Consider the following 24,548-nt stretch of genomic DNA (forward strand, 5'->3'; position numbering starts at 1 on the left):
TTCTCTCCCCTCCTCACCCCCTAACAACCGCACTTGTGTGAAGCTGCTGCTCCGCATAACGAAAAGAGGGGCCTCCTTGGACAGGGTACAATCAGACAATTTTTAAGATCATGGAGCATTAGACCATTCCCAACTGGGTTTACTAATCAAACAGCCAAATCCTTCATAACCAGCCGATCCCTACAGGGCAATTAAATCCTTCCCCTTTAAAACACTTGCCACACTGTCTGGGGACAGAAAGAAAAATTTGCAAAATTCATTTGATAAATTAGCCAGGGAAAAGAAAGGAGTGAATCGAGCTTTGTTCTTTTCATTTTTTTTAATTATGGAATTCACAATGCCTGAATAATGTTTAATAAGAACTATGAAAATTCCTAACAGTATTACAACACAACACAAAAGAATTAACCTGGTTACCGTGAAAAATTGCATATTTAATTAAGAACAGAGAGTTCAAAACTATCCAGAGATTTCAAAAGTGCTGTTGCCTGAGGGGCCAAATTACATGCTTCCAGGGCTGCTAACGGAGTTAGCACGCACAGTCATTACCCAGGCGTTCCCATTAAGTGACTCGGGGCAGGTGACATCAAATTCATTTCTAAAGCACCAGGAACTGAAGCGTTCACTTGGGTAGTTTAAGGGAAAGCAACTATCCTGCTGGTACAAATCAGACCCCTTGTTGATAAAGGCAATAATTAAAGAATAATGTTAATTAGCTGCTCTTATTTGAAGAAAAGTACGGTGGTTGGAGCGCTTCCAGGCTGTTGAGGTGGGAGCCGCTCTTTCTGGAAGAAAGGGAGGCTGCTGGCGGGAGTGGGGAGCTAGGGGTCCACAGGAAGACGGAAACATGGCTGAGCCCAGGGCAGGGAGCAAGACAGGGCCCGTTAAGGAGGGTGTTGGCCTGGCCTGTCTGAGGCCTGAGTCCCCATGTTGGAATCGGCCTGGTCACCCCAAGGGGGCAGCTTGGAAAGCGAGGAAGGATGTGCCCAGCATCTTGGGCACTGTCACCATCAGGCTCACTCACTTCCATCATGGCGGACTCTGGCCGACCCAGGTGTCCTTGTTTGGCTACTTCCTGTCAGGCCCGCTCCCCTCACAGGGCCATTTTTGTCACATCTACTCCCCTTGGACAACCTCCTGTCACACCCACTTCCCTCACAGAACTTCCTGTCACACCTGCTCCCTCTTGGCCAGTTCCTGTCACACCCATTCCCTCACACAGCCATCTCTGTCACACCCACACCCCTCACAGAACTTCCTGTCACACCTGCTCCCTCTCGGCTACTTCCTGTCACACCCACTCCCCTCACACAGCCATCTCTGTCACACCCACTCCCCTCACAGAACTTCCTGTCACACCTGCTCCCTCTCGGCTACTTCCTGTCACACTCACTCCCCTCACACAGCCATCTCTGTCACACCCACTCTCCTCACAGAACTTCCTGTCACACCTGCTCCCTCTCGGCTACTTCCTGTCACACCCACTCCCCTCATACAACCTCTGGTCACTCTTCACGGTCTGTCACACGGCCCTGAGTCACCACCACCACCCTTACTGTAGCAGATTGTTCTTCCCAAAGATGGCCACCACAGTATCTCTCATCACACATGCTCTTCTTGCACTGTGACCTTGACATGCCTTCCATCGAGCGGTGGGGTCTTTGAGGGAAGTGGTGGGGTCTTCCCTCTCTTTGAACTGGGTTGTCCTTTGTAACTGCCTTGACCAGCAGGGAAGATGGAAGTGACACTCTGAGACCTCCAAGGCTAGATCATGGAAACGCCTTCACTTCCACCTCGCTCCCTGGGGACACTCACCCCAGGAACCCAGCCACCATGCTGTGAGGAAGCCCAAAGTAGCCCACACAGAGCCCACCTGACAGGCCTCATGTCGGCGTTCTAGCTGGTAGCTGAGGTCCCAGCCAACGGCAACATCAACCGCTAGACACGTAACTTGTCAAGCTGCCCCAAAATTTGAATCTTCCCAGCTGAAGCCTCAGACATCACGGAGCAGAGACAAGCTGACTCAGCTGGGCTCCGTGCTAACTCCTGACGCACAGATTCTGTGAGTATAAGGAGTTGTTTTACCCCACGAAGTTTTGAGGTGGTTTGTTACACGGCCATAAATGACTGACAGACACACACAGTCACACATGTGAACTGTCCTTGTCCCCAATATCTCCCTTTCCTCACAGACCGACCGAAGAGGCCCGGCATGAGAAACAGCCCAATGGATCTGACCAGCGGTGAGAAGGACTTCTCCCAAAGGAAGCCACAATGAGCCTCCGCCTTATGCCTCTTTAGTCCGCTCTCAACAGCCCCCGCGTTCTCCAGGGGCCTGCTGTGTGTGGTCAAGACGGACACAGCAAACCCCAGGTCTGGTGTGGAGGGGAGAGAACACAGGAGGCCCCCCAGTATGGAAGACAAACGGAGACCCCTGTGCGGCTGAGTGGTCTGCTCACGGCAGAGCCAGGCTCAGATCCACCAGCTCCCTGAGAAGTGGTTTGATTCTCATTAGTAAGGTGCTTAATGAGGGCAGCTCATCGATACATCCCAGAGAAACAAATTACGCTCCGGCCCAAGCCCACTCACCTGCTGGCAGCTGGGCCAGCCCGACCACTCAAGTGGCTGACCCGGGCCAGGGACAAGGTAACGTGCACTGATGGGGCAGCTGGGCAGCTGGGCCGGCTCTGGGGGCTATGGGGCCAGGGAGCGGCTGGCCCCAGGGCGCCCCACCTTGGCAGCAAAGTGGGAAGCAGGAGCTGAGCCTGGGTTTCTCTCTTGCCCGCTCCGGGGAGGCAGAGGGCCTCACATGGCCTCATCCACCACGAGATGCCACGATGCTCTGCTCTGCTCGGAGAAGCATTTTTTCCAGAGATGAATTTCACAAAGTAGGCCATGGGCCGTGGGACCAAGCCTCTTGCTCACGGAGGCTAAGGAGGACACCCTCCAAGGGATGGCACTGGCTCAGAGAGGCTCTGGCCCCAGGGGCCCGGGGTCCAGCTACCCCAGGACGTGATGGGCAGGGAGTAGGCCTGGCTCCTCCCGGAGTCTCGGCCCTGGTCACCAGCTCCAACCTTGGCCCCCAGGACCCTGACATCCCAGCTGCTGGTCAGTGCCCACTCCCGGGAATCCTGGCCCGGCCCCCGCTCCTGCCAGCTAGCGCTGTCCACTGTGAGCTAAACGCCGTCACGTAAGACCTTAGAAGGCAGACCCGCACAGACAGTGGCCCCTTCCCAACTACACCGTCTCTGCTTTGGGTCTCCACAAAATAACAAGGGGCAGGAGAGCCTACGAACACAGGCTCTGGAGTCAGACTGCCTGACTCTGCTGAGTGACCTTGGGCAAGCCACTTAGCCTCAGCCTTCCTCCTCTGCAGAATGGGGATATTAATAGTGTCTACATCATAGAGTTGCTATGGGAATTAAATCACTTAAATGACGGTATTTAGGAAGCATTTAGAGTTGTGTCTGGCACAAAGCCACCTTTGATAAGTGTTTGTTAAATTAAAAAAAAAAACTTCTGAGCTCCTCTCATCCCTGAATGGTCATGTAAATTCTGCCCATTTTCTGGCATGGCTACACTGAGGCCAGAGAAGGCAGAATCACCTCCACACCAACCACGAAGTGAGAAGAGCTGGTCCCTAGAGTGAGGTTGCTAACTCACATGCCTTAGGGGGGCCCGACAGGGAGCATCAATGGGACAACAGGGCTCAGTGGGGGTTGTGCAAAATGGGAAATCACCCCCAGTTCCCACTCCGTTACGCAGCTCAGCTGACTGCTGCTCTGCATGAAGTGCAGGCCCAGGGATGCCAGCTCTTCTACTAAAGAGAAGCCAGGAACCTCAGTGTTTAAATTGGCCTCTGATCAGGTACCAGGCATTCAGCCTTCACCAAGGGCCACAGCAGTTACTGCAGCTGTGACGTACAGTGACAAGCTCACCATCGGATGGGGGAGACCAACAAGGAACCAGCCCAGGCCAGGGATGTCCAGGCTGGAGACCGAGGATGGAGCCCAACCCAGCACGGAGTCAGGGAAGGAGGCTGGGGCCAGCAAAGAACAAAGGGAACAGTGTTCCAGGCAGAGGGAAAAGCAAATGCAGGGCTGGGAAGTGTAAGGAGTATGGCAGTTTGGGGATACGGAGGATATAGGGGAGCACGACAGAGATCTGAGGCTGGAGACTATGGAAGCAGCTGACAGATTTCTAGAAGCCAGAAACTCCTGGGGTAACATCCCATCTTTACTGGGAAAATGCTGTGTGTCTACAGGAAGGCTCTGAACTTCTCTGTGCACCTGTGGGTTAGCATGCTGCCCTCGCTGCAGCAGGTGTGCAGCACTTGGACAGCCCCAGAGAAGCCATTTGGAAGGGGCCCCCTTGAAGGAAGAGGTAACAGAGAGAAAGCGTGACAGCAGGAGACAAAATGACATTTATGGAGGGCCTGGTACGTGCCGGGCTCCGTGCTGGGCCCTTCAGATGGGTTATCTCATTTACAACCCTGAGGTGACTGTTACTGCTATGCTCATTTCCTGCAAAGGGACAGTCCCCTGGCTGCATCACCCAGTGTGGAGAGGGGGGCCAGTCTGTCTGGCAGGAGCCCCACTCTGCCCCTGCACCAACCTACCAACCTGGGGTTCTCCCCCTAAGGGATCAAGGCGGGGCTGGGAGAGACGCAGCAGCCCATCCTAAGGAGGCAGCACCCGCCAGCTGGCCCCACGTTACCCTGAGTCACCCCCACTGCAGCGAGATCAATACTCGGGGGACCGTGCTCAGCTGTGGGGAAATCATTAAATGCTACACCAAACTAGTCAAAAAATAATTGCATGGCAAAAGGACGTTGAAAGGAGCTGCTGCCTGGGAGCGTGAGCACACAAACATACAACACATACACACTAAGACGCACATAGGGACAAAGACACACACTGCCACAGGCGTGCGCACACACGCAGATGCAGACACACAGGCACACGTTCAAAGACACTCAGAAGGACATTCAGACACACACATATACAGAAACACATTAAGATACAAATACAACAGCACAGACACACACATAAATGTGCAAAGACCCATAAACATACTCAAACACACACACACAAAGATGCAGTCATACACACATAAGTATGTAAATACAGTCACATGACATTCACATCTATCCTTATTTGTTCATTTGACTGACACTTTTTGAGGGCCTACTATGTGGTCAGCCCTCTGTTGCTAGGTTCTGGAGACACGGAGTTCATGGGGCTTAGAGGTCACAGAAGGAGGCCGGCATAATCAATAGTCCACAGAGCAATGTCTGATCCTCACCATGTTAAGTACAGTAGAGGTGGGGTCCACCATCTCAGGGGACGGCAGAGGAGTTGCCCCAAGGAGATGATATTGAGTAAGCTCCCAGGGTCGAAGAGGAGTTGACAGAGGGGACACGTGGGAAGACTGTCCCAAGCAGGGGGGAGCAGGTCATCCACAGGCGGGTGTAGTGCAAAGGAAAATGAAAGAAGATGTGTGTCTGGGCCGGCTCCGTGGCTTAGCGGTTAAGTGCGCGTGCTCTGATGCTGGTGGCCTGGGTTCAGATCCCGGGCGCGCCCCGAGGCACCACTTCTCCGTCCAACGCGAGGCCGAGTCCCACGTACAGCAACTAGAAGGATGTGAACCTGTGACATACAACTATCTACTGTGGCTTTGGGGGGAAAAAAAAAATGAATAAATAAAATCTTAAAAAAAAAAAAAAAAAAAAAGAAGATGTGTGTCTGGAACACAGAAGGCTCAGGGAATGTGGCTCAAGATCAAGGTCAAGAACAGAGAATATACTAGAATTAAGGTATTATAAATCTGAAGCTGATTCTGATAAGTTTAGACCTACATGGAAACCCTAGAGCAACCACTAAAAAAAAACTCTCAAAAATATAGTTAAGAAATCATTAATGAAATTAAAGTACTGTGTTAGACAATATTCACTCAATGCAAAAGAAAACAGTAGAGGAGGAACAGACGAACAAAAAAGACATGAGATAGAAAACAAAAAGCAAAATGGCAGATGTAAATCCAACTATATCAATAATAATACTAAATGTGAATGGATTAAACAATCCAATTAAAAGGCAGAGATTTCAGACTGGATAGAAAAACAAGATCCAACTATACGCTGTCTACAGGAGACACACTTTAAATTCAAAGACACAAACAGATTGAAAATAAAAGGATGGAAAAAGATATTTCATGCAAACAGCAACCATAAGAAAGTGTGAGGAGCTATAGAGATAGACAAAATAGACTTTAAAACAAACAAACAAAATGTTACTAGAGAAAAAGATGAACATTTTATAATGACAAAAGAGTCAATCTATTAGGAAGATATAACAATTAAAAACATATATGCACTTAATAACAGAGCACCAAAACACACGAAGCAAAAACGGACAGAAATGAAGGCAGAAATAGATAATTTGACAATAATAGAGACTTCAATATCTCACTTTCAACAGTAGATAGAACAACTAGACAAAAGTTCAACAGGAAAATAGGAGACTTGCAATACTATAAACCACGAACTGAGCCCAGAAGGTCACATTGGGGCCTTCACCTCAGAAGGAATGAAGAGCCATTGGAAATGGTTCTTAACAGGTTTTTAATCATCTCACTAGCTGCTATGTGTTAAAAAGAGTGGGGGAGGCCAGAGTCAGTACAGGAAAGCAAATTGGGAGACCAAAGTCCAGGGGAGAAGTAATGGGGGCATGATGGGTTGCTGGGTGGCTAAGTGGATGAATGGATAGGTGGATGGGTAGGTGGATGTGGATGGATGGATGGATGGGTGGATAGATGGGTGGACGGATGGACAGATGGATGGACGGATGGACAGATGGATGGATGGATGGACGGATGGATGGACGGATGGACGGATGGATGGATAGATGGATGGATAATTAGATATACGGACAGATGAATGGATCAGTGGATGAAGTCAGTAGGAATGGGAAAGAAGAAAGCTGGATGAATTGCTGAGTGGGTGGATAAAAATGGGAGAGTGAGCAGACAATCGAGGAACAGATGAAAGGATGCTGGACGGCAGACGGGGGATCACCTAGCCCCCGCTAGACTTCCAGGGCACGGGTGCTCACAGACTGGACAAAACTAAAGGGTGAGAAAAGTCCTCTTTACTCCGCACTGCAGCCCACATCCCCTATAATCCCCCAGGTAGACATCCAACCCCTCTCCTGCCCAACAGCGTCCCCATATATGAAGGCCAGGACATGGCCCCCGGGACAGAGCACCCTCACGTGGCCTGGGTTCTGATACCTACACCATCTTGGTCGCCTCATCTTTTCATGGTCTTTCCTAATGAGCAACACTTGGAACATGCTAGAAACCAGGCCTGGAAGGCCAGTGTGCAGAGCCCTTCTCAGAACGTAACTCAAGACCCTCCCCCCGACCCCCAGCCCTGCTGCACCAGCTCTGTTTCTGAGGAGGGGGATGCAACACCCCTTGCCCACTGTGTCCCTGCTACTAGAAGCCTCCAAAACCCACAGCAGCTGGCCACTTGCACAGGGGAAGCAGCCACCCCCTTCCTAAGCTGCCACCCAGGGGGCATCAGGCACGTCCCCATGGCAACCTTCTCCACCCCCACCACTGAGTAGTGCCGTCCTCAGAACACTCGTGTGCCCCAAGCCTTCCTACTAAGACCCTCCCTGGGCAGAGATTCACATCAGTTTGTCACAGAAGCTCTCTTGACCTATTTTCCAAAGGTCCCTTCCCTTCCTTCAATGTTCCCTATCAGGCTGAACCCAATGGGAACCAAACACAAACTGGGTCCTGTTTCTCCACTGCGTCTAACTCTCCATGTCTTCCTGCTTTCTGGAGAACAGAATCCAGCCAAATCCAGCCCCTCACTGTGGTCTACAAGGGCCTCTCTGATCTGGTCCTCCCTCCCGCTCAGACCTCATCCCCTCCCCTCCTTGCCCACCCTGTCCCAGCCACACTGGTCTTCCTTCAGTTCCTGGACATGTCAAGCTGATTCCCACCTCAGGGCCTTTGCACAGGCTATTCCTGTAGTTATAATGTCTCTTATGCCTGAACTTGCCTGACCGGCTCCTCATTGTTCAGGTCTCTGCCTAAATGTCACCTATGCAGTGTGGCCATCTATAATCACCCTGAATAAATAGGTGCTTCCTTCATCTCAATCTCGATTTCAGCATCTGGTCACTTCTTTCCTCCATTCCTTCCATTTCTGTAATTACACATTTATTTGTTCAGCTTGCCCCTCCATACCCAGCATCTGGCACTGTGCTGGGCCCGCAGCGCACGCCAGATAAATATCTGCTCTCTGCTGAATAAATGTCAGGTTCAGAGCAAAGACTGGCCAGACTGGAAACGTGAGGAGACATCAGAGTCCCAGAGGCCACTCCAGACCCAGCTGTGGCCCCGAGTCTTTGCATCCAGAAACCAGAGCGATAAGGGAAAGTTCCAGCATGAAAGGAAAGAGCTGACGGAACGAAACACGCCATGTAGGGTGGGGCTGACACAGCCCCGGAAAGGGGGGCTGGGCTTGGCTGTTAAAAACAAATCTAAAAAACTTTTGTAATAAAGCCCACAAGTCTATCTCCTTCCTTCTTTATCAACGACACGATTTATTGACCGGGGAGGCCATATTGACTAAATAAATCTTGGTAATGACCGAGGCAGCAATCAATACCTGCTTATTATCAGCCCGGCCGAGAAGTCCATCTTGCGGAACGCAGCCCGACGACAGGGCGGCCCCGCGGCTCCGGACCCGGCGGGCGGGCGGGCGGGCTGGACAGCCGGGCGGCGCTCACGGTCCAGGCAGGAGAAGGGAATCCTGCTCGTGTTATTAACACGCTCCCCCCCACCCCCACGGCGCCTCTCAGGCTTCCGGGCCGGGGTTCACTTCCACGAGATGACAGCGGCCAGGTGTTTCAAGAGGTTTAAAAGAATAGTAAAGGGAAAAGTACAAGCATAGTGACTACAGGTGGGGGGTTCCCTAGGGGGGCAGGGGTAGGGGGTCACTCTGGGAGAGGCACCTCTGGCCACTAGCGGGTCAGGAGAAGGGACATCAGTGACCAACAGAACTGGGTCCTGGTTCGAGTCCAGGCCCTGCTGCTGGCGGACAATGCGGCCTTGCACTTCACCTTCCGTGCCTCAGTCTGCTCAGCTGTGAAATGGGGCTAGTCGTCGTTCTCCCTTCCGGGGTTGTTGTGAAATTAAGCGAGATGACACCATGAAGGGCCCTGACCGCCGTCCAGCATGCAGTCAGGGTCAACAGCTATTTGTCAAAGAACCGCCAGCCCTCCTACGCGGAGAGCGTCCTCTGACCCTCCAAAGCCGGCAAAAGCCGGGCCTGGCTAAGGCCGGCCAGTGGCCTGACCTCCCGTCCATCTGGCCGCGGGCCAGCGAGGCCCAGGCGGTGAAGGAGAAACACCAATGACGACAATAATAATAAACGTAGTAACACCGCTCTCGTTTCCCAGGCATCACCGTGTCCCAGGCCCTGTGCTGAGGGCTTTCACGCTTCACCTCATCGACCCTCGCAAGGGCCCTGTGAGGCAGAGGCTGTATTTAATTCCCACTTTACAGATGAGGAAACTGAGGCTTAGAAAAGTCGAGTGAGTTGCCCAAAGCCCCTCAGCACGGAAGCAGCAAGACAGGGTCCTGAGTGAGGTCTGACTGCTCCAGGCCAGGCTCGAATCTGTCGGGGGGCTGCTCCCAGGAGTCAACAGGGAATGCCCTCCCATTCCAACAATAATGACGATGATGACTGTTAATGAAGATAATGATTCACAACGTCACCGTGTAGGGCAGGCTCACAGCGGGCCAGGCCTCGGCTAAGCGTCTGTATCGGGATAGGGCTCTCGACTTCCCGCTCCCTCGACGAGGAACCCTCTGTCTCCAGACGATCAGGAGACGAAAGCCTTCTGAGGGTGGTGCCGGTCCGTTCGGTTCCTGCTGCGCGGCCAACACCTCTCGCCGCACCTGACCCGGGGCAGGCGCCGGATACTGTGCGTTAAACGAATGAATGACCGACCTGTCTCGACAACCCGGGGAAGCTCCATTTTAGACAGAAAAACTGAGGCCCGGACAGTGGCCCTCAGCCACAGAAGGAAAGGGGGAGCCTCGCCTCTCGCCTGCTTATAAACTCGGGGTCCCGGGGATGCTGAGAAGGAAACCCCCCAGCTCTGGGGTCGCTATCCAGAGATCTCGGTCTCTTTCTGACCCCTGCTGGGCTATCAGGTGGGCCGGGAACCAGGCATCGGGAGAGGAATGTCATCTGGGTCCAAAAACATCAACTGGTTGTCTTGTGTCCCCACGACGCCGTCCCACAGGCTGCAGGGCCCTGCTCTGAGCCGTCTGTGACTGAGGCCACCAAACCATCGCTAATGGCCCACAGCCTGCTGGCAATTAATTAATGGATCTATTAATTAGGATGGGAGCCACCTCGCAGGCTGGAATCGGGGTCACCAGTTTCTAAAGTGAGGCGGACGAGCTAAAGATAAATGCGCGTCCGGGGCCTGAGGCCCGGGCCCAGCTCCCAGCCGAGCGAGCAACTTTCAGGAGCCAGTGCCGAGTGAAGCAACTGGGGGTCTGGGAGGAGCTGGGTCCCCCGGGGCTGCCCCTCAAGGTAGAGTCCAGGCTGCTGCCCCCACCTCGCTCTCCTCACCCTTCACCCACTCCACGACTCAAATATTGATGGAGAAATTAGGATGTCCTTGCCTTCTCCAGGCAGGGAGGCAGACGGTAAACAAATGGAGAAATAAATACGCATTGTCCCATCAGGTAAAGCAGGGTAAGGAGATGGGGGGAGGCTATTTTGGAAGGAGAGGTTCGGGAGGACCTCTCTGAAGAGGTGACATTTAAGCAGAGGACTGAATGGACGAGAGAGAGAACTATGGAGATGCCTGGGAAAGAGTGTCTCAGATAGAGAGAACAGCAAGTGCAAAGGCCCTGGGGTTGGAACGTGCATGGCGAGTGTGAGGATCAGTGAGGAGGCCAGAGTGGCTTGAATCAAGAGGGGGAGAGTGGCAGGAGACAAGAGTGAGAGATAATGGGGGGTGACAAAGGGAAGGGGGAACCTCATCACTCAGGGCCTATAGGCCAAGTGAGAACTTCTAGACAACCAGGAAGAGGCAATGCTGAGTGACAGTTCCTCAGGCTCCGAACAAGACATAGCAGGCACCTCGACTGAGCGTTTCCTATGCGCCGGGTGCCTTAGCTGGACGTCAGAGTCTCATTTCATTTTTCCTGCAGGAGAGTGTGGTCCTCCAAGAAGCAGACACAAAGGCAGGATTTATCAGAGCCAATGCCTGCGCCTGTGGGAGGGAGCCGGAGGGAGGGAGGGAGCCGGAGGGAGGGAGGGAGCCGGAGGGAGGGAGGGAAGGAGCCCGAGGGAGGGAGGGAGGGAGGCAAGGAGACAGGAAGGAAGGGAGGAAGGAAGGGAGGAAGGTTGGCTGGTTAGTGGCAGTGTCCTAGATCCCGAGGAGTCCGGAGCCAGCAGAGCTGTCCCGTGTCCCAGGCATGCCTGCTGTAGACCCCTGCGACACTCGGTCCCCGGCCGGCTGGGGCAGCTGTGAGGCGGGTCTCCGAGAGCAGCCTCCGGGGCCACCCACCCGTCACACTCCCTACAGTCGGAGAGCCGCAAGGCGCACCCTCCTGGCCTGGGAGGTCCCAGAACTACACTCATCTCACAGACGAGAAAACCACGTCGCAGAGGGGAACTGAGCTGCCCTGGGACACAGCTGGGAGGGAGCAGAGCTGGGATTTGAGCCCTGGCTGCCCTGTGTGTGATCATGAGATAGAAACAGGAGACGGCGACACCCAAGCTTTTACTGTGTTTGACAGGTTACAAAGTGCCCACTGAGAGAGCACTCACTCCGAGCCACGCTTGTGCGGAACAATCCGATTTTATCCTCCATCCTCCCTCCCAGTCGACAGAGGGCAAGCATGCGGATGGGGCGGGTCCAGCAGCCACTCAGATTCCGCCCCCAGCCTCACTGCCTGCCCTCACTTCCTTGCACGCACTATTCTTCCACTGCCCTCAGGGCCTTAGCAGGTGCTATTCCCTCTGTGGGGATGCTTGTCTCTCACCTCGTCCTGGAGACCTCGGCTGGAGGGTCACTTCCTCCAGGCAGCCTCCCCCGAGGCTCAGACCCAGGTGGTTCTGCAGCCGCACACCACCTCAGAATCCAGTCACAGCATGCGACCACGCACCCGCCTGTCCAATGAGACGGGCACCCACCCTCCCCAACATCGGCGGGCTCAGTGAGAGCTGCCAATCTGCCTCCCTCGTTCACCACGATATCTCCAGTATGTAATTACTAGTTATAGTATTTATTATTATTATTTACATAATTATCAGTTGTAGTTATTAATTATACTGTGAGTGGCAAACATACATTTCCAGAGTGAGGGACAATAGCGATTACTATTATTGTTAGCAGTATACAGTGCTTCTGTGTGCAGGGCACAGATCTCACACTTCACACGCACTAACTCACTTAATCCTCACAACAATCCTTAAGGAGGTGGATACTACTATTATCCCCATTTTACATGTGAGAAAACCAAGGATCAGAGAGGTTAAGCGACTTGCCCAAGGTCACACAGCCGGTAAGTGGCAGAGCTGGGACTTGAACCCAGGCCATCTGGCTCCAGGGTCCACACTGAATGTCTTTGGGGTTGGGAGGGTGCAGGGCTTGATTCTACAGCCCACACCACACCCCTCAGACACCTGGACCCGTCACAGGCACCCAGAGCAGGTGCCCCCAGCAGAGTGGCCTCTGAGTGACTGCCCGGCTCAGGGAAATCTGCCCGCGACCAGGCCGCCCTGGTGACCCCTGTGGTCTCCGCGCCCGCGGCACCCACACTCACACAGCCGGCTGGACAAGTCGATCCACTCGAACGGTTCCCGGGGAGCTATTCACCCGGCCAGCGCACGCTGGCGCTTGGAGAGGCTCCCGGCATCCGGGCAGACGCCCAGCGCAGGCCAGAGAGGCCGAAGGATTGATTTTCTTCTTGCTTGCTTTCTTTTTAACGACAAATGCGTATCCTGGAATTGCTGCTTCATTTGGCTTAACTGAAGGATGGCAGAGGCTGGGGGCGAGAGTGGGGAAGAGACTGGGAAGGAGGGGGCAGCCACGGGCCCACTTTGGGGGCGGCTGAGCTACAGGGGAGAGGCAGAGACAGCAGGCTGTGCCCTCCCAATCAGGGACTTCATGGGGCTGGTCGAGGCCTTTCGTTTTTTCTGGAAACGCACCCTCCTCTGACACCAGATCCTTGGAGAGAGGCAGCCAGTGGCCTCTACAGCTCCCTCCTTGTGACCCCTACAGCTGGCCTGACCACTGCAGACCCTCAACTTTGCACTCGCTGTTCCCTCTGCTTGTCATGCCTTTCCCTGTGTGGCCAGAGCTCTTGGTTTTTAAGGGACACTAGGTATCTGGATTTCACAGGGAACAGCTCCCATGTTCTAAATGCTGATGACTTATACAAAAGTGTCTTTAAATACTGCACTGATCTAGACAGACACATCCACGGGCCAGACACAACTCCCCGTCTACCACCTCTGTGGTCGGAGCTCCCAAAATATAACACGTTACATATGATATTAGTAATATACGAATATAGCAAGCCCCCAATGGAGTGAGAGAGAAAACTTGCCCAGAAATCTCTGGAACAGCCTGCCAGGCCAGCAAGTTCCAGGGGCTGCTGTTTGGTTGGTTTCCCACCCCTCTCTCACCCTAAAAATGCCAACAATGAGAAGTAAGGCCCTTACGGAGCAGTAACCGTGTGTCTGGCTGTGCTAAGCACTTTCCCGTTCAAAGTGCTCTAATCTTAACCAACAATCTAAAAGGTAGAGACTATTATTAGTCCCATTTAAAGACAAGGAAAGCAAGGCTCAGAGAGGTTAAGTGACCTATCCAAAGTCACACAGCTAGAAGGTGGACAGAGCCAGGATTAGAGGCCAGGCAGGGGCCCCTCACCGTCCCGGCTCCTCGTGCTTCCGTCTTGAGGGAAAGAGTAAAGAACAAATTTCTGGAAATGAGTTTGATCCACCTTAATACTCTTAACTGTAAAGTGAAAAAGTTCAGGCATACCACAGCCTGTACGATAGCCATCAAGTAGACCAGTAGACCAGAGTCAGCAAACTATGGCTTTTGGCTCTCAGGCCAAATCCGGCCCTCTACTTGTTTTTGTAAATAAAGTTTTATTAGAACACAGCCACGCCCGTTGGTGCCTATTGTCTATGGCTGCTGTCATGCTACAGCAGCAGAGTGGAGTGCTTGCAACAGAGACCATATGGCCTACACAGCCTGAAGTATATTATTATCTGACTCTTTACGGAAAGTTTGCCATCTCTGATGGTAGAGGTACGCTTCCTAGAGTGTCTAGAGAGACACCACATCCTGAGAAGGCCTGAGGTCAAACCCTCAGGGAAACACTGTCCTTGGAGACAGGGAAGCACATTTGCACATTAAAGGGGAAAAGAGGTCATGGAAGCTTCTTTAGCCTTCTTTAGCCTGAATGATCTTGACATTTGGGCTGAGACTGAAGGAACCAGCCATGGGAAGATCTGGAGGAAAAGCATCCCAGGCAGAGGGAACAGCAAGTGCAAAGGCCCTGAGGTAGGCATGTGCTCAATGTATCTGAGGGACAAAAAGGCCACTGAGACCAGAGCAGAGCGAGTTGGGGGAGAGTGGCTGGAGATGAAGGGAATATATCGGCCATATCCTACAAAATGCTACAAGCCATTTTTGTGAAAAGCTCATCAAGGCTTAGAAATCAAGTAACTCCATCCTAATTTCTCATCCCAAAAATTTGCTTAAGAGGTCAACAGCACCCCGCCACCACGACGGGCCCCAAGGTCATTAGAAGACAACATATTTGACTAGTACACAAAATGTGTTAGCGTCCGTCACCTTTACAACAACCCGGTACAGCAGACCAGGTGGGCACAGCCGGCCCCTGCGACGGCTTAAGAAATGGAAGACTTGGGTGACTCGCCCAGGGGTGCTAGAGGCACGCAGACTAGAGGTCTTGGGGCCCCTCCCCTCTGCCAACCACATCCACCGTCCCTGACACCTTCAGTATAAGCCACTGTCACAAATAAAGAGCAGCACCCCACCCCCCGCCCCAGAGACAGAAATCAAACAGAAGATTGGACCCTGACTTCCAAAGCAGGCCACCACCTCAGTCCAGCTCCCACGCTCACCCTCTGCCAGGCTCGGCCTCTGAATTAGATAACTGGGAAACCGCCGGAAATTCAGCCCTTTCAGAGAGCAGCAGAGAAAAATCACAATTTCTAGCCGGCCACGTCCACCATCACCCAGGACCAAACTTAGCACCAGCCAAGGTGCTCACGTTTGAAATCCCATCTGCTGGAGGAAAGGTTACCACGACAGAATGTCAAGTTCAAAGATAGAATCCTCTTTTTAACAGGAGAGCTAAAAAAAAAAAAAAAACAAAAAAAAGATGACGACGAAGAAAGAAAGAAAAAGAAAGAAAAAAAGTAAAATCACCACCACCATCAGAAAAGCTGTTCCCTCTGGTCAAAATAGCGCCGTGCTCATCTGAAATAACCCACCGAGATGCTTATTTGCTTCTTTAGGCTTGGCCGTGGTTTCTCAATTTTCTACAGTGAATTCAGGTATTAATAAAAGAAACTTCGAGACCTCCAACAACAAAAGCCATCGGGGATGACACGCGGCTCGTTTTTCTTCTAGCACTCAGAGAGAGAGTCCATCTTTCGGAAGCAATTTCTGCAGAGCTGAGAAACCAGAATTTTGGGATGCCCAGAAAAGACTGCTGGGTTCTTTAAATAAATTCTCAACACCTGTTTCTAGCTCCTTCTGCAAAAAAACGCCCACAGGGTATGGGTTCCGATGACCTGGAGAGGCAGATGGAATGGGGTCACCCACTGGGTGGACTTGCGAGGGTCCAGGGGGCTGGCCAATTGTTCGGTCTTATTCACAGAGCTGCTGTTAGAAATCTCCCTCCACCCCCTGTGCCCCCCCATGTCTTCTTGTCCTCCCCCTCCACCCCCCCACAGCCCTGGCCTAGTGCCAACCCATCTCCTGGGCCAGGGCCTGGGTCTGCTCCCGCTCCCCACCAGCAGCAATTCTATTACAGCGAAGTTTCCAAAGTTAGGATTCCGCCAAGAGCTGATAGCTTATTTACTGCTGTCATCTACAGAAAGAGGAATTTTGACACATTGTTAAATGATAGCACATTTAGATAAGTCAAGCTGTCAGAGGCTCTAATGGACGTCTAAACTCTCTGTGGCTGATATGTAAAATTTATGCACTTCAGAATATCATAAGGTTATAATATTTTAATCACATCCACGCGCTTTTCTAAACTTCGAGCAGGGAAAAACATTCCATCAAGCCCCACCTCGCGTGTGCCGAGAAACTGAGCCTCCCCAGAAGTTTCTCCAAACTCCTTACAAAAGTCCAGCCTCTCTCGCTCGCCCTGTCGATCTTCCTCCCTAAATGCTAGCATCCCAAGCAGAATTTGCCTCTTCCTCCAAAACTCGTACTATGAGGTCCCCCCAGCCAACCTCCTTCCTCCCAAGAAACACACAGGTGCGTCTGGACCGGACGCCCTCATTTCGACTGAGCGCCCTCAACTCTTATTAACTTGATTAACCCTCTTTGAGGAAAAAAAAAGATAGCATGGGAGCCTGGATCCAGAGCATCGTAAAAAAAGTGGCAAAGTAAAGCAGAAAAAGAAAAATCATAAAGGTATGAATCCGTTTACGACGATTATACACAGAAAAGCCATAAAAAAATACTGCGTTAGTAATGTTCACCATAAAGCAATCTTATAACCAAATGAAATATGCCCAGCATTATCTTTGGGATGGAATTTCATTTCTTCTCGTTTCCTGGACTGCTAGCAGCAGAGGAAAAAAAAAGAAAAAGGAGAAAAGAAAAGGGGGAAGCAGTTTCCGGGGTCCTGGAGTAGGTACCACACGCCAGAGCATCTCTACCCCCAGTCCAGAAGTCATTAAGACTGTTGACTGTCTTCCACCCCAGGAAAACAGCCCTGCCGTGTTTGGAGACAGCGCTGCAAGGAATCATAACTGACTGCGTCCATATTTGAAAAATATATACTTCCGGGGGCCTGGACGCGGGGCTGGTACAAGGTCACCTTTCTTGCCAGGATCGGAGTGGCATCAGCAGCACGGTCTGGCCTGGGGACAGGGGCCACCTTTGCTGCCTCCGTCACTTCAACGCTCAGCAACCAGGCTGCCCGAAACCACTGAACCTGAACAACCAAGAATTGAAGCCACACACCTCCCACTCACAGGCCTCTGCGCCGCGCCACGAGTGGGCCGCAGCTCTGGGCCTGCACGGGGCCCACCTCTCCTACCCGGATCTCAGAACCAGCCAGCCGAAGTTTTCCTTTCTGGTTATCTCCCCCATAAGAGGCAAGTGGGAAGGGAAAAAAATGAAAATAAAAGTGTGGCGTAGGAGTCATTAGTATTATGCACCAGAGATGACCCCGCGCAAGTGCTTAGGCTCATAATCCGTTTCCAACAAAAATGCCATCAGTGAGACCATGAGAGGAGGTGGCCAGCCTGCTGGGCAGGGGAGCGGGTCAACATTTCAGGAGGAGGGCGGGGACTGTGGCAGATGTCAGGGCCTGGATGTCTGCACGCAGCCACTGCTGCCTCGTTTATTTCTCTGCTCTCTAGAAGTGTGCAGCCTTTCAAACTCCCACGGGGACACCCCCCCCACACACTTAATATCCATGTAAATGAACTACCCCCTTCCCCCAGCACCTTTTCCTTTTGTGCCAGACTCACCAGCCATTGTCTTAATGAACACCCCCACCAGGTACAGATCCTGTGGGGGGAGAGGTCTTGGCCTCTCTCCTCATCACCTGAACAAGACTCTCCTCCACCCCTCATCTTCATCCTTTCCATTTCAAATCTGCTTTTCCAGCATCTTCTAAAACCCTAACAAAGGGTTCCCAGATCAATGGGAGCCCAACTGGAATCAAGATTTGGGTGACCTCAACAGCTCCACAAAAGACCCTTGAGCTGGAGAAGGAAGAGACTGAGGTTCAACCGCCCACCCCCCAGCTCAGAAATCAGCCCCGGGGGAGCCGCACCCACCCCTCGGCCCCCAGCCCCGGCTCTCCTCTCCCTCCCAGCAGCAGCCCGAGCTCCCCAGATTGAAAACGAGTTATCTAATGAAAATTGTGTTAACTGACATTCCGGCCAACCGGGAGCAAATACCAGCAAATACCAGCGCTGTAAATCTGGCCGCGGAAAAATTTTCTCCAGCCCAGAATAACAATAGGACCCTGCAAAGGGCTTTCGCCAGCCCTTCTGGTTCCTCTCCTCTTGTCTGCCACGTTCTTGTCATTCCTTATGTTACAGAACATCAATCATAAATAAAGACGCTGTCCCCCAGCCGTGCCCGGGTCTCATTTACAAACATTAGCAGGGAATACGATTACCACCGGCCTTCGTGCCAAGCCCAACGTGGCTGCCCAACTCTCTCTCTCTCTCTTTCTCTTTCTCCCTCGCACCCCCTAGTCCTCCAGAAAGGCCACTTTAGCATCATTTAAACCGGCAAGCACAGCTCTCAGCCCTGCCCGCCTCAGCTGGCCACCAAACTGTAGCCCCAACGCGAGCGAGGACCTGGAATCGCAAGGCACTGGCAGTTATTAACTGCATGCCTGAGTGCCCCGATTCTCTCTCCAGCTCAATGGCTCTGGGGGAGGGGGCCGCGGGGAGTGAGGGTTAGGAAGGAGGGGGCTGGGAAGCGGCCAGGAGGAGGGGGGTACTGGAACCACTTATCAGAAGAAACTTAACGAGATTTGCAGTTGGGTTTTTTCTTTAAGTGGGTCCCTTTTTATCTCCAGACTGAGGCTCTGGCTTCCTGCGAGAATGTCAAGGCCAAGGCAGGATGCTCTGATCGCCCGGTTATCAGCACCGTCCGGCTCCCCGCCCTTGCTCCCACCGCGCCTGCCGAGAGTTTGCGAGACTCCGGGGTTTGGGGGGCTTGTCAGGGGCGCCCTGGGGACCCGGGATAGGACAGAGGCGAGAGCTGTGCCTCCAGCGCGCGTTCTCTAAGATTACACCCCCAGCCCCGCCTCCTAGGGGGTCAGCAGAGAACACCCCCAAATCTGGGGGAGACACAGAGTCCCAGAGAAAGGTAGACCGGGATAAAGTGCTGGGGTTCGGGAGGGAGTCACCCTAGGGAAGGAGAGGAAAGAGGAGGGAGAATGAGAGAAGAGAAGAGACTGGAGAGAGGAGGAAAGAGCGGAGCAGCGGGGAGAAAACGCAGGAGGCAGAAGACAGCGAGGGCATCTGCCATTTAAAAGTTCCCATGGGCCCGAGAGCCTGGAGTCACCTGCTCTGCGCCGCGCTCGGCTCTCCACCGCCCCCGAGGCGGGAGCGCAAACTTGCGCACGCCCCGGGCCCATCTCCATTGCCTGTGCCCATCTAGACTTAGAAGGAGGGTGGAAGGAGGGAAAAGGCAAGAAGCAAAGACGAACCCCGAGAACCCGGCCCGAGGAGAGGTCTGCCGGCGCCGGCGGTCGGTCCGGCGACAGTGGCTGCGGCGGCAGGAGCGGCCCCCGGGTGGCGGCGCGTCCGGGCTGCGCAGCCAGGCGGGCGGCGGCAGGGAAGGTGCCGGCGGGCAGCGGGGCGCGGAGCCGCCTCCTCGCCAACCCCGGATGCCTCCTCCTTTCTCCTCCTCCTCCTCCTCCCTGCCCGCCAGCTCCCTCCCTCCCTCGCCCGAGCCCCAGCCAGGCGCGGACAGGCACGCGGCGCGCTCCGCGGCCTCCTTGGCCGCCGCGAAGTTGGGAGGCGCGCAAAGTGCAGCGCGAGGGGGGCTGCCGGGGGTGTCGCCGGTAGCCCCCTGCCCGGGACCATAGTCCCTGCCTTCCTGGCGCCTCGCTCGGGAGCTGGCCCGCCGGCTCGCTCCCCGGGCCGAGGGCTCACTAGCGCTTCTCCATGGTCGCGGCGGCTAATCGATGATTGAACCGAACAAAGAGCAGCGGCGAGATCAATTCCTAATACCTATCGATGGGCAGCGGGCAGCCGAGCCCCGGCGAGCCCCAGCAGCCGCCGCCCGCCGCCCCGGGGACCTTCCCAATGCGCCCAGGGCGCGCCCGAGGGCTCCCCACGGCCGCGCGGCCGCCACTGCCCGCACTAACCTGGAGTCGCCGTAGATCAAATCGCTTCCAATATTGAAACATCGATCCCACATTGGCGGCCATCTTGGGGGCTATTCCAGACGCACACACACAAGAGTTTGGCTTTTCTCAATGGCTGCACTCAATATCCGGGCTGGACTCCCCCTAGCCCCGGGGCCGCCGCCGGCCGCCCGGGCCCTGCGCGCCGCCGCCCGGGGCCCCTCGGGCGCCCCCGGCCTCCTGCCACCCGCTGCCCCTCGGCGCCGCCGCGCCGCCGCCGCCGGGCCCGGGAGCCGTGCGCCCCCCCGACCCCCGGAGGGCGCGGGCGGAGCGCGCCGGGCGGGGAGCTCGGCGCCCGCCGGGGGGAGGCGGCCGGGGATGGGGCGGGAGGGGAGGGGTGGGGGGGAGGCAGCCTCTCCGAGAAGCGCCGGCGCCGCCGCTGCCCTGCCTGCAGCCGGCTCCCGGGCCCGAGGAGCGCTCGCTGCATCTCCCCCCCAAGTCTGGGGTCGGTGTGCCGCGCGATTGCACTTGACTTTGGCTTTTTGCAAACTTATCAATACTGACGTAACGTGCTGATCAATGCAAAGAGAAGTTTGGGAGGGGGGACTGCGGGAGGCCGGCGCGCGGGGCGCCTACAGCCCCCCCACCCCCCGCGCACCTGTCTACCCCTCAGCCCCGGCATTGCATACTTAAAAAAAAAAGTTAATAGTTTGCAATGCGTTTTTTTTTCTTTTGCAATCGGAGCACACACAACACGTGCCTCGGGCTGCCGCCGCTCCTGTGCCAGCTAAGCTTCGGATCTGGGGGTAGCAACCCGCACCTAGGGCTACGTAAACTCGCGGGCCGGCGGGCGGGTGGGAGCCGCCCCGGGGCGCCACTGAGTCGTGGGAAGTGTCGCCACTGCCGCGCGCAGTTTCCACGCCACTATATTGTTATGATTATTATTGGGGGGCGGCGCCTTAGCCAGAGCTCAGGGTTCTCTGCAGGGCGGGGGGGCGGGGGTGGGGGCGCTCAGCTCCTTTGCAATAGGGTTCCCGTTATTGTTTGGGGGAGTCTTTAGCCCAATTGTAAGGGCTCCTCACAACTTTAGAATGGGAGGCCCTTTTACTGTTATGATGACTGTTGGAGGGGTTTCTTAGCCAAAGCTTTGGAGCGCTTTTTCCCCCAGTGGGTTGGGTTTTTTGTTATTTTTGTGTAATGAGTTGGCTTTTATTGGTATGATCTTGTTGAGGGGACCCTAGCCCTGCTCTGGGGGCTCTGGATCCGTAACAGCTACGGAGCTTTCCGCTATGGCTATCATGATTGTTATTCGGGAATTCTTAGCCTAGCTGGGGACACCAGGTCCTTTGCAGTATGGGGCTCATTTATTATGATTGCCTTTGGGGAGAGGATCTCAAGTCCAGCTGGAGGGAGGTTCCGGTCTTTTGCAATTTCTCAGACCCTCGGCTATCGGGGTGACTAGGTTTCTCCCTTTATATTTTTCTCTCTCTTTTTGCCTCTGTGGAAGCCAGAGATCCCCAGTCCTCTCCCAATGTCCTACCCTACCCCCCACTCCCCCACCCCGGGAGAAACTCAGACCCCCAACTTCCTCCATCACCAGTCAACTTACCCCTCCAACTGACTGGGGGTCACTCTCCCTCTCTGACATGTCCCCCTGCCAAATCCCACCCCACCCTCCTTCCCATGCCCCCCATAAAAAGGGCATTTTTCCCCCTTTTTCTCTGGTCAAAAGATTTGCTTTTATTGACAGCAAATGGAAATTATATTCCCTTTTTATGACCCAGCTTGGACTTCCGACATCACTCTTGGCCTGGGACAATAGATCAATACAGAGGGTTATAAAAAAGATAAAGTTTAGAAGAGTTGTAAAGGAGAGAGAATCGTGACAGATATTTTTGATGATTTTCCAATATTTGTGTCTCAGAACACGTGCTTCAAGACAATTAAAGTTTTTAATGTAATGTAAATAATTGTTTCATAAATGCTTCAGAAGAAGGTGTGATCTTTCAGAGCAATCACTAGAGCTGTTTAAAAAATGTAACGTGATTTAAACAAGGATACAGTATTTCTGTTACTATCCCCATACATTTTCCATGAGGCCTGGGTAAATATATTAATGCACAAGTTGAAAGACTCGAAAGACCAAAAGTACAGCGTTCACCAACATGTAATGAATTAGGCCTAGTTAGCAATTCCAAGTGGCCTGTTTCCTTGCCAGATCAAATTGCACGTGATGCGTGGTTTATCTCAGCTCTCGATAACTTCACGTTTAAATTACAGCTCTCATTCTGCAAAATGAATTTAGGGAAATTTCGTAACTATCACATGGCAATTTTTTTAAATGGCTACATTTTCTCCTGAGCATCTGTAAAGCTTGCAGCTTCCTTGTCTTTGAGTCTGGTGTTGAAAGACCTGTAATAGAAAATCTGGAGTGAGTGTGAAACCCTTCAAAGCAATTTTTAACAAACCAAGGTTTTGATGAAAGATGATTTTAAATTTATGTCTGACTTCGCAGTCATGGAACAAATTGACTTCGGGTACCTCCTGATATGGTGTCCCGAGAAGGACACAGCATCACTTCTGTGGTATTCCTGCCAGAAGTGCAGAATTTGAAGCTAATTGTGAAGAAATACCAGGCAAACTCCAATGGAGGGGAAATTCTACAAAATAAACAGCCTGTTCTCTTTAAAAATGTCAGTGTCACATGAAGCACGCAGGAAGACTGAGGAACCATTCCAGATTAAAGGAAGCAAAGAGACTTGACAAGCGATTAAAACGTATGATCTGGGATTTTCTTTTACTGTAAAGTGCATTAACTGGACCCGATGGCAAATTTAGAATAAAGTCAATAGATTAGATAATGGTATTGTATCAATGTTAATTTCCTGGTTGTAATCATTGTACTGTGGCTGTATAACAAAATATTCCTTGTTTTTAGAGAACATATTGAAGTATTTAGGGGTAAAGGGACAGACACCATGTCTGCAACTAACTCAAACAGTTCAGACAAAAATAATATGCATCTATTTATTTATCTGTATCTATATATAGAGAGACAAGGATATAGCAAGTATTGCAAAATGTTGACATTTGAGGACACTAGATGAAGTAAACACAGAAATTCTTTGTACTTTCCTTGCTACATTTCTGGAAACCTGAAATTATGTTAAAAGAAAAAGTTAGAAAAAAAAATAAATTTATGTCTGACTTTGTTTCAGCTGTGAGGGACTCTTGGGCTTCCAAATAAAAATTCTGCATGGAACTTTTCCACTTTTCTGACTGACGTTGGCTGCACCTTGACCGAGCAGGAAATTGACACAGCAAACGTGCTTACCGAGGAGCAGCGGGAAAATCCAATAATTCAGATTGTTTTAAGTCTGTGATATTTTTAAATGACTTAATGCAGTGGGTCTCTGAAGAATTCCGACAATTTTAATGGTAGAAGCTTGCGGTCCCACTGAGGAACGGGTTGCTACATAAATACTGAATGCTCATGTCTTTCTGTCTGGGCTGAAACATATTAGCTTTGCTTAGTGGCTTATTGCTTTATTCACAAAATAAATTTCAGCCGTCTCTCCTCACCATATTCCGAGCGCATGGTGAGCCTGTGCCTTATTAGATGTGGGGGCTCATGTTCCAAAGGCATCTGTTACCATCTCAGGCTCAGCAATAATGAATTAAGCAGTTAAATGTTTACCCCCTAAACAGAGTTAGCTGGGGAAATGATATTATTATGGGTGGTCCTTAATGAAAGATGGTAAACCAGAAAACTCACTTTTTCAGCAAATAATCAGCCTTGGATTGGGGAACTAAAGTACTAAAATATTAAATGTTTTTGTGAAAAACTGTTTTTCATGTTCTTAGCACACTCTCTCTGCCACGGACACACACATGTACACAGATATTCAAAAACTTAAGCAGGTTCCTGGTTGATCCCTGATTCTCAAAGACCCATACGACAAGATGAGTATTTTAAAATTATGATGGCAAAGAAGACACCGTCTCCCCACCCCCGAGGAAGCAGAGGGCGGCTTGGGGCAGCCTATTCTCAAAGCAGAAGCAGACAGAGAGCCGGATCCTTCAGGAAATTCATAAACTGTGCAAGAATCCCAGGGAAGATAATGGCAGGTCCTTAGCCACAAACATAATGATATGCGAAATCCCCAGCATCAAAGCTGAAACAAAAGAAAATGTCCTTCCGTAGCTCTGCGTTGCCCACCACAGCTGCCAGGCAGGAAGAAAGACCACTGGAGACTCCAAATTCATCTGGAAGTATTAAACAGCCTTAGGAGAGGAATAAGGATAGGGCTAGTCTGGCTGAGACCTGCAGGGGTGCGCTCCTGGAGGCTGGCCCCTGGTTAGGTCCCAGGTCCAGAGGCTGGAGTGACTGGCTACAA

At 52.5% G+C, this 24,548-nt stretch overlaps 1 protein-coding gene across 5 annotated transcripts in view; it reads right to left on the reverse strand.

Annotated features, from left to right (window-relative positions):
* The window catches only part of CUX2 (cut like homeobox 2), a 249,458-nt gene extending 228,915 nt beyond the window's left edge, over positions 1–20,543 (reverse strand). For 4 of the 5 annotated variants that reach the window (XM_087423311.1, XM_087423309.1, XM_087423310.1 and 1 more), the window contains exon 1: positions 20,173–20,543. In XM_087423311.1, the coding sequence (XP_087279437.1) occupies positions 20,173–20,235 (63 nt within the window). In that variant the 5' untranslated portion in view covers positions 20,236–20,543. The remainder of the gene's footprint in view (positions 1–20,172) is intronic. The other variant, XM_087423313.1, reaches the window with a different exon arrangement.
* Positions 20,544–24,548: the final 4,005 nt, after the last annotated feature.

This window comes from Ceratotherium simum, chromosome 35 (assembly GCF_057802395.1).
Source record: "Ceratotherium simum simum isolate JZ-2026a chromosome 35, ASM5780239v1, whole genome shotgun sequence".
Classification (NCBI taxonomy): domain Eukaryota; kingdom Metazoa; phylum Chordata; class Mammalia; order Perissodactyla; family Rhinocerotidae; genus Ceratotherium; species Ceratotherium simum.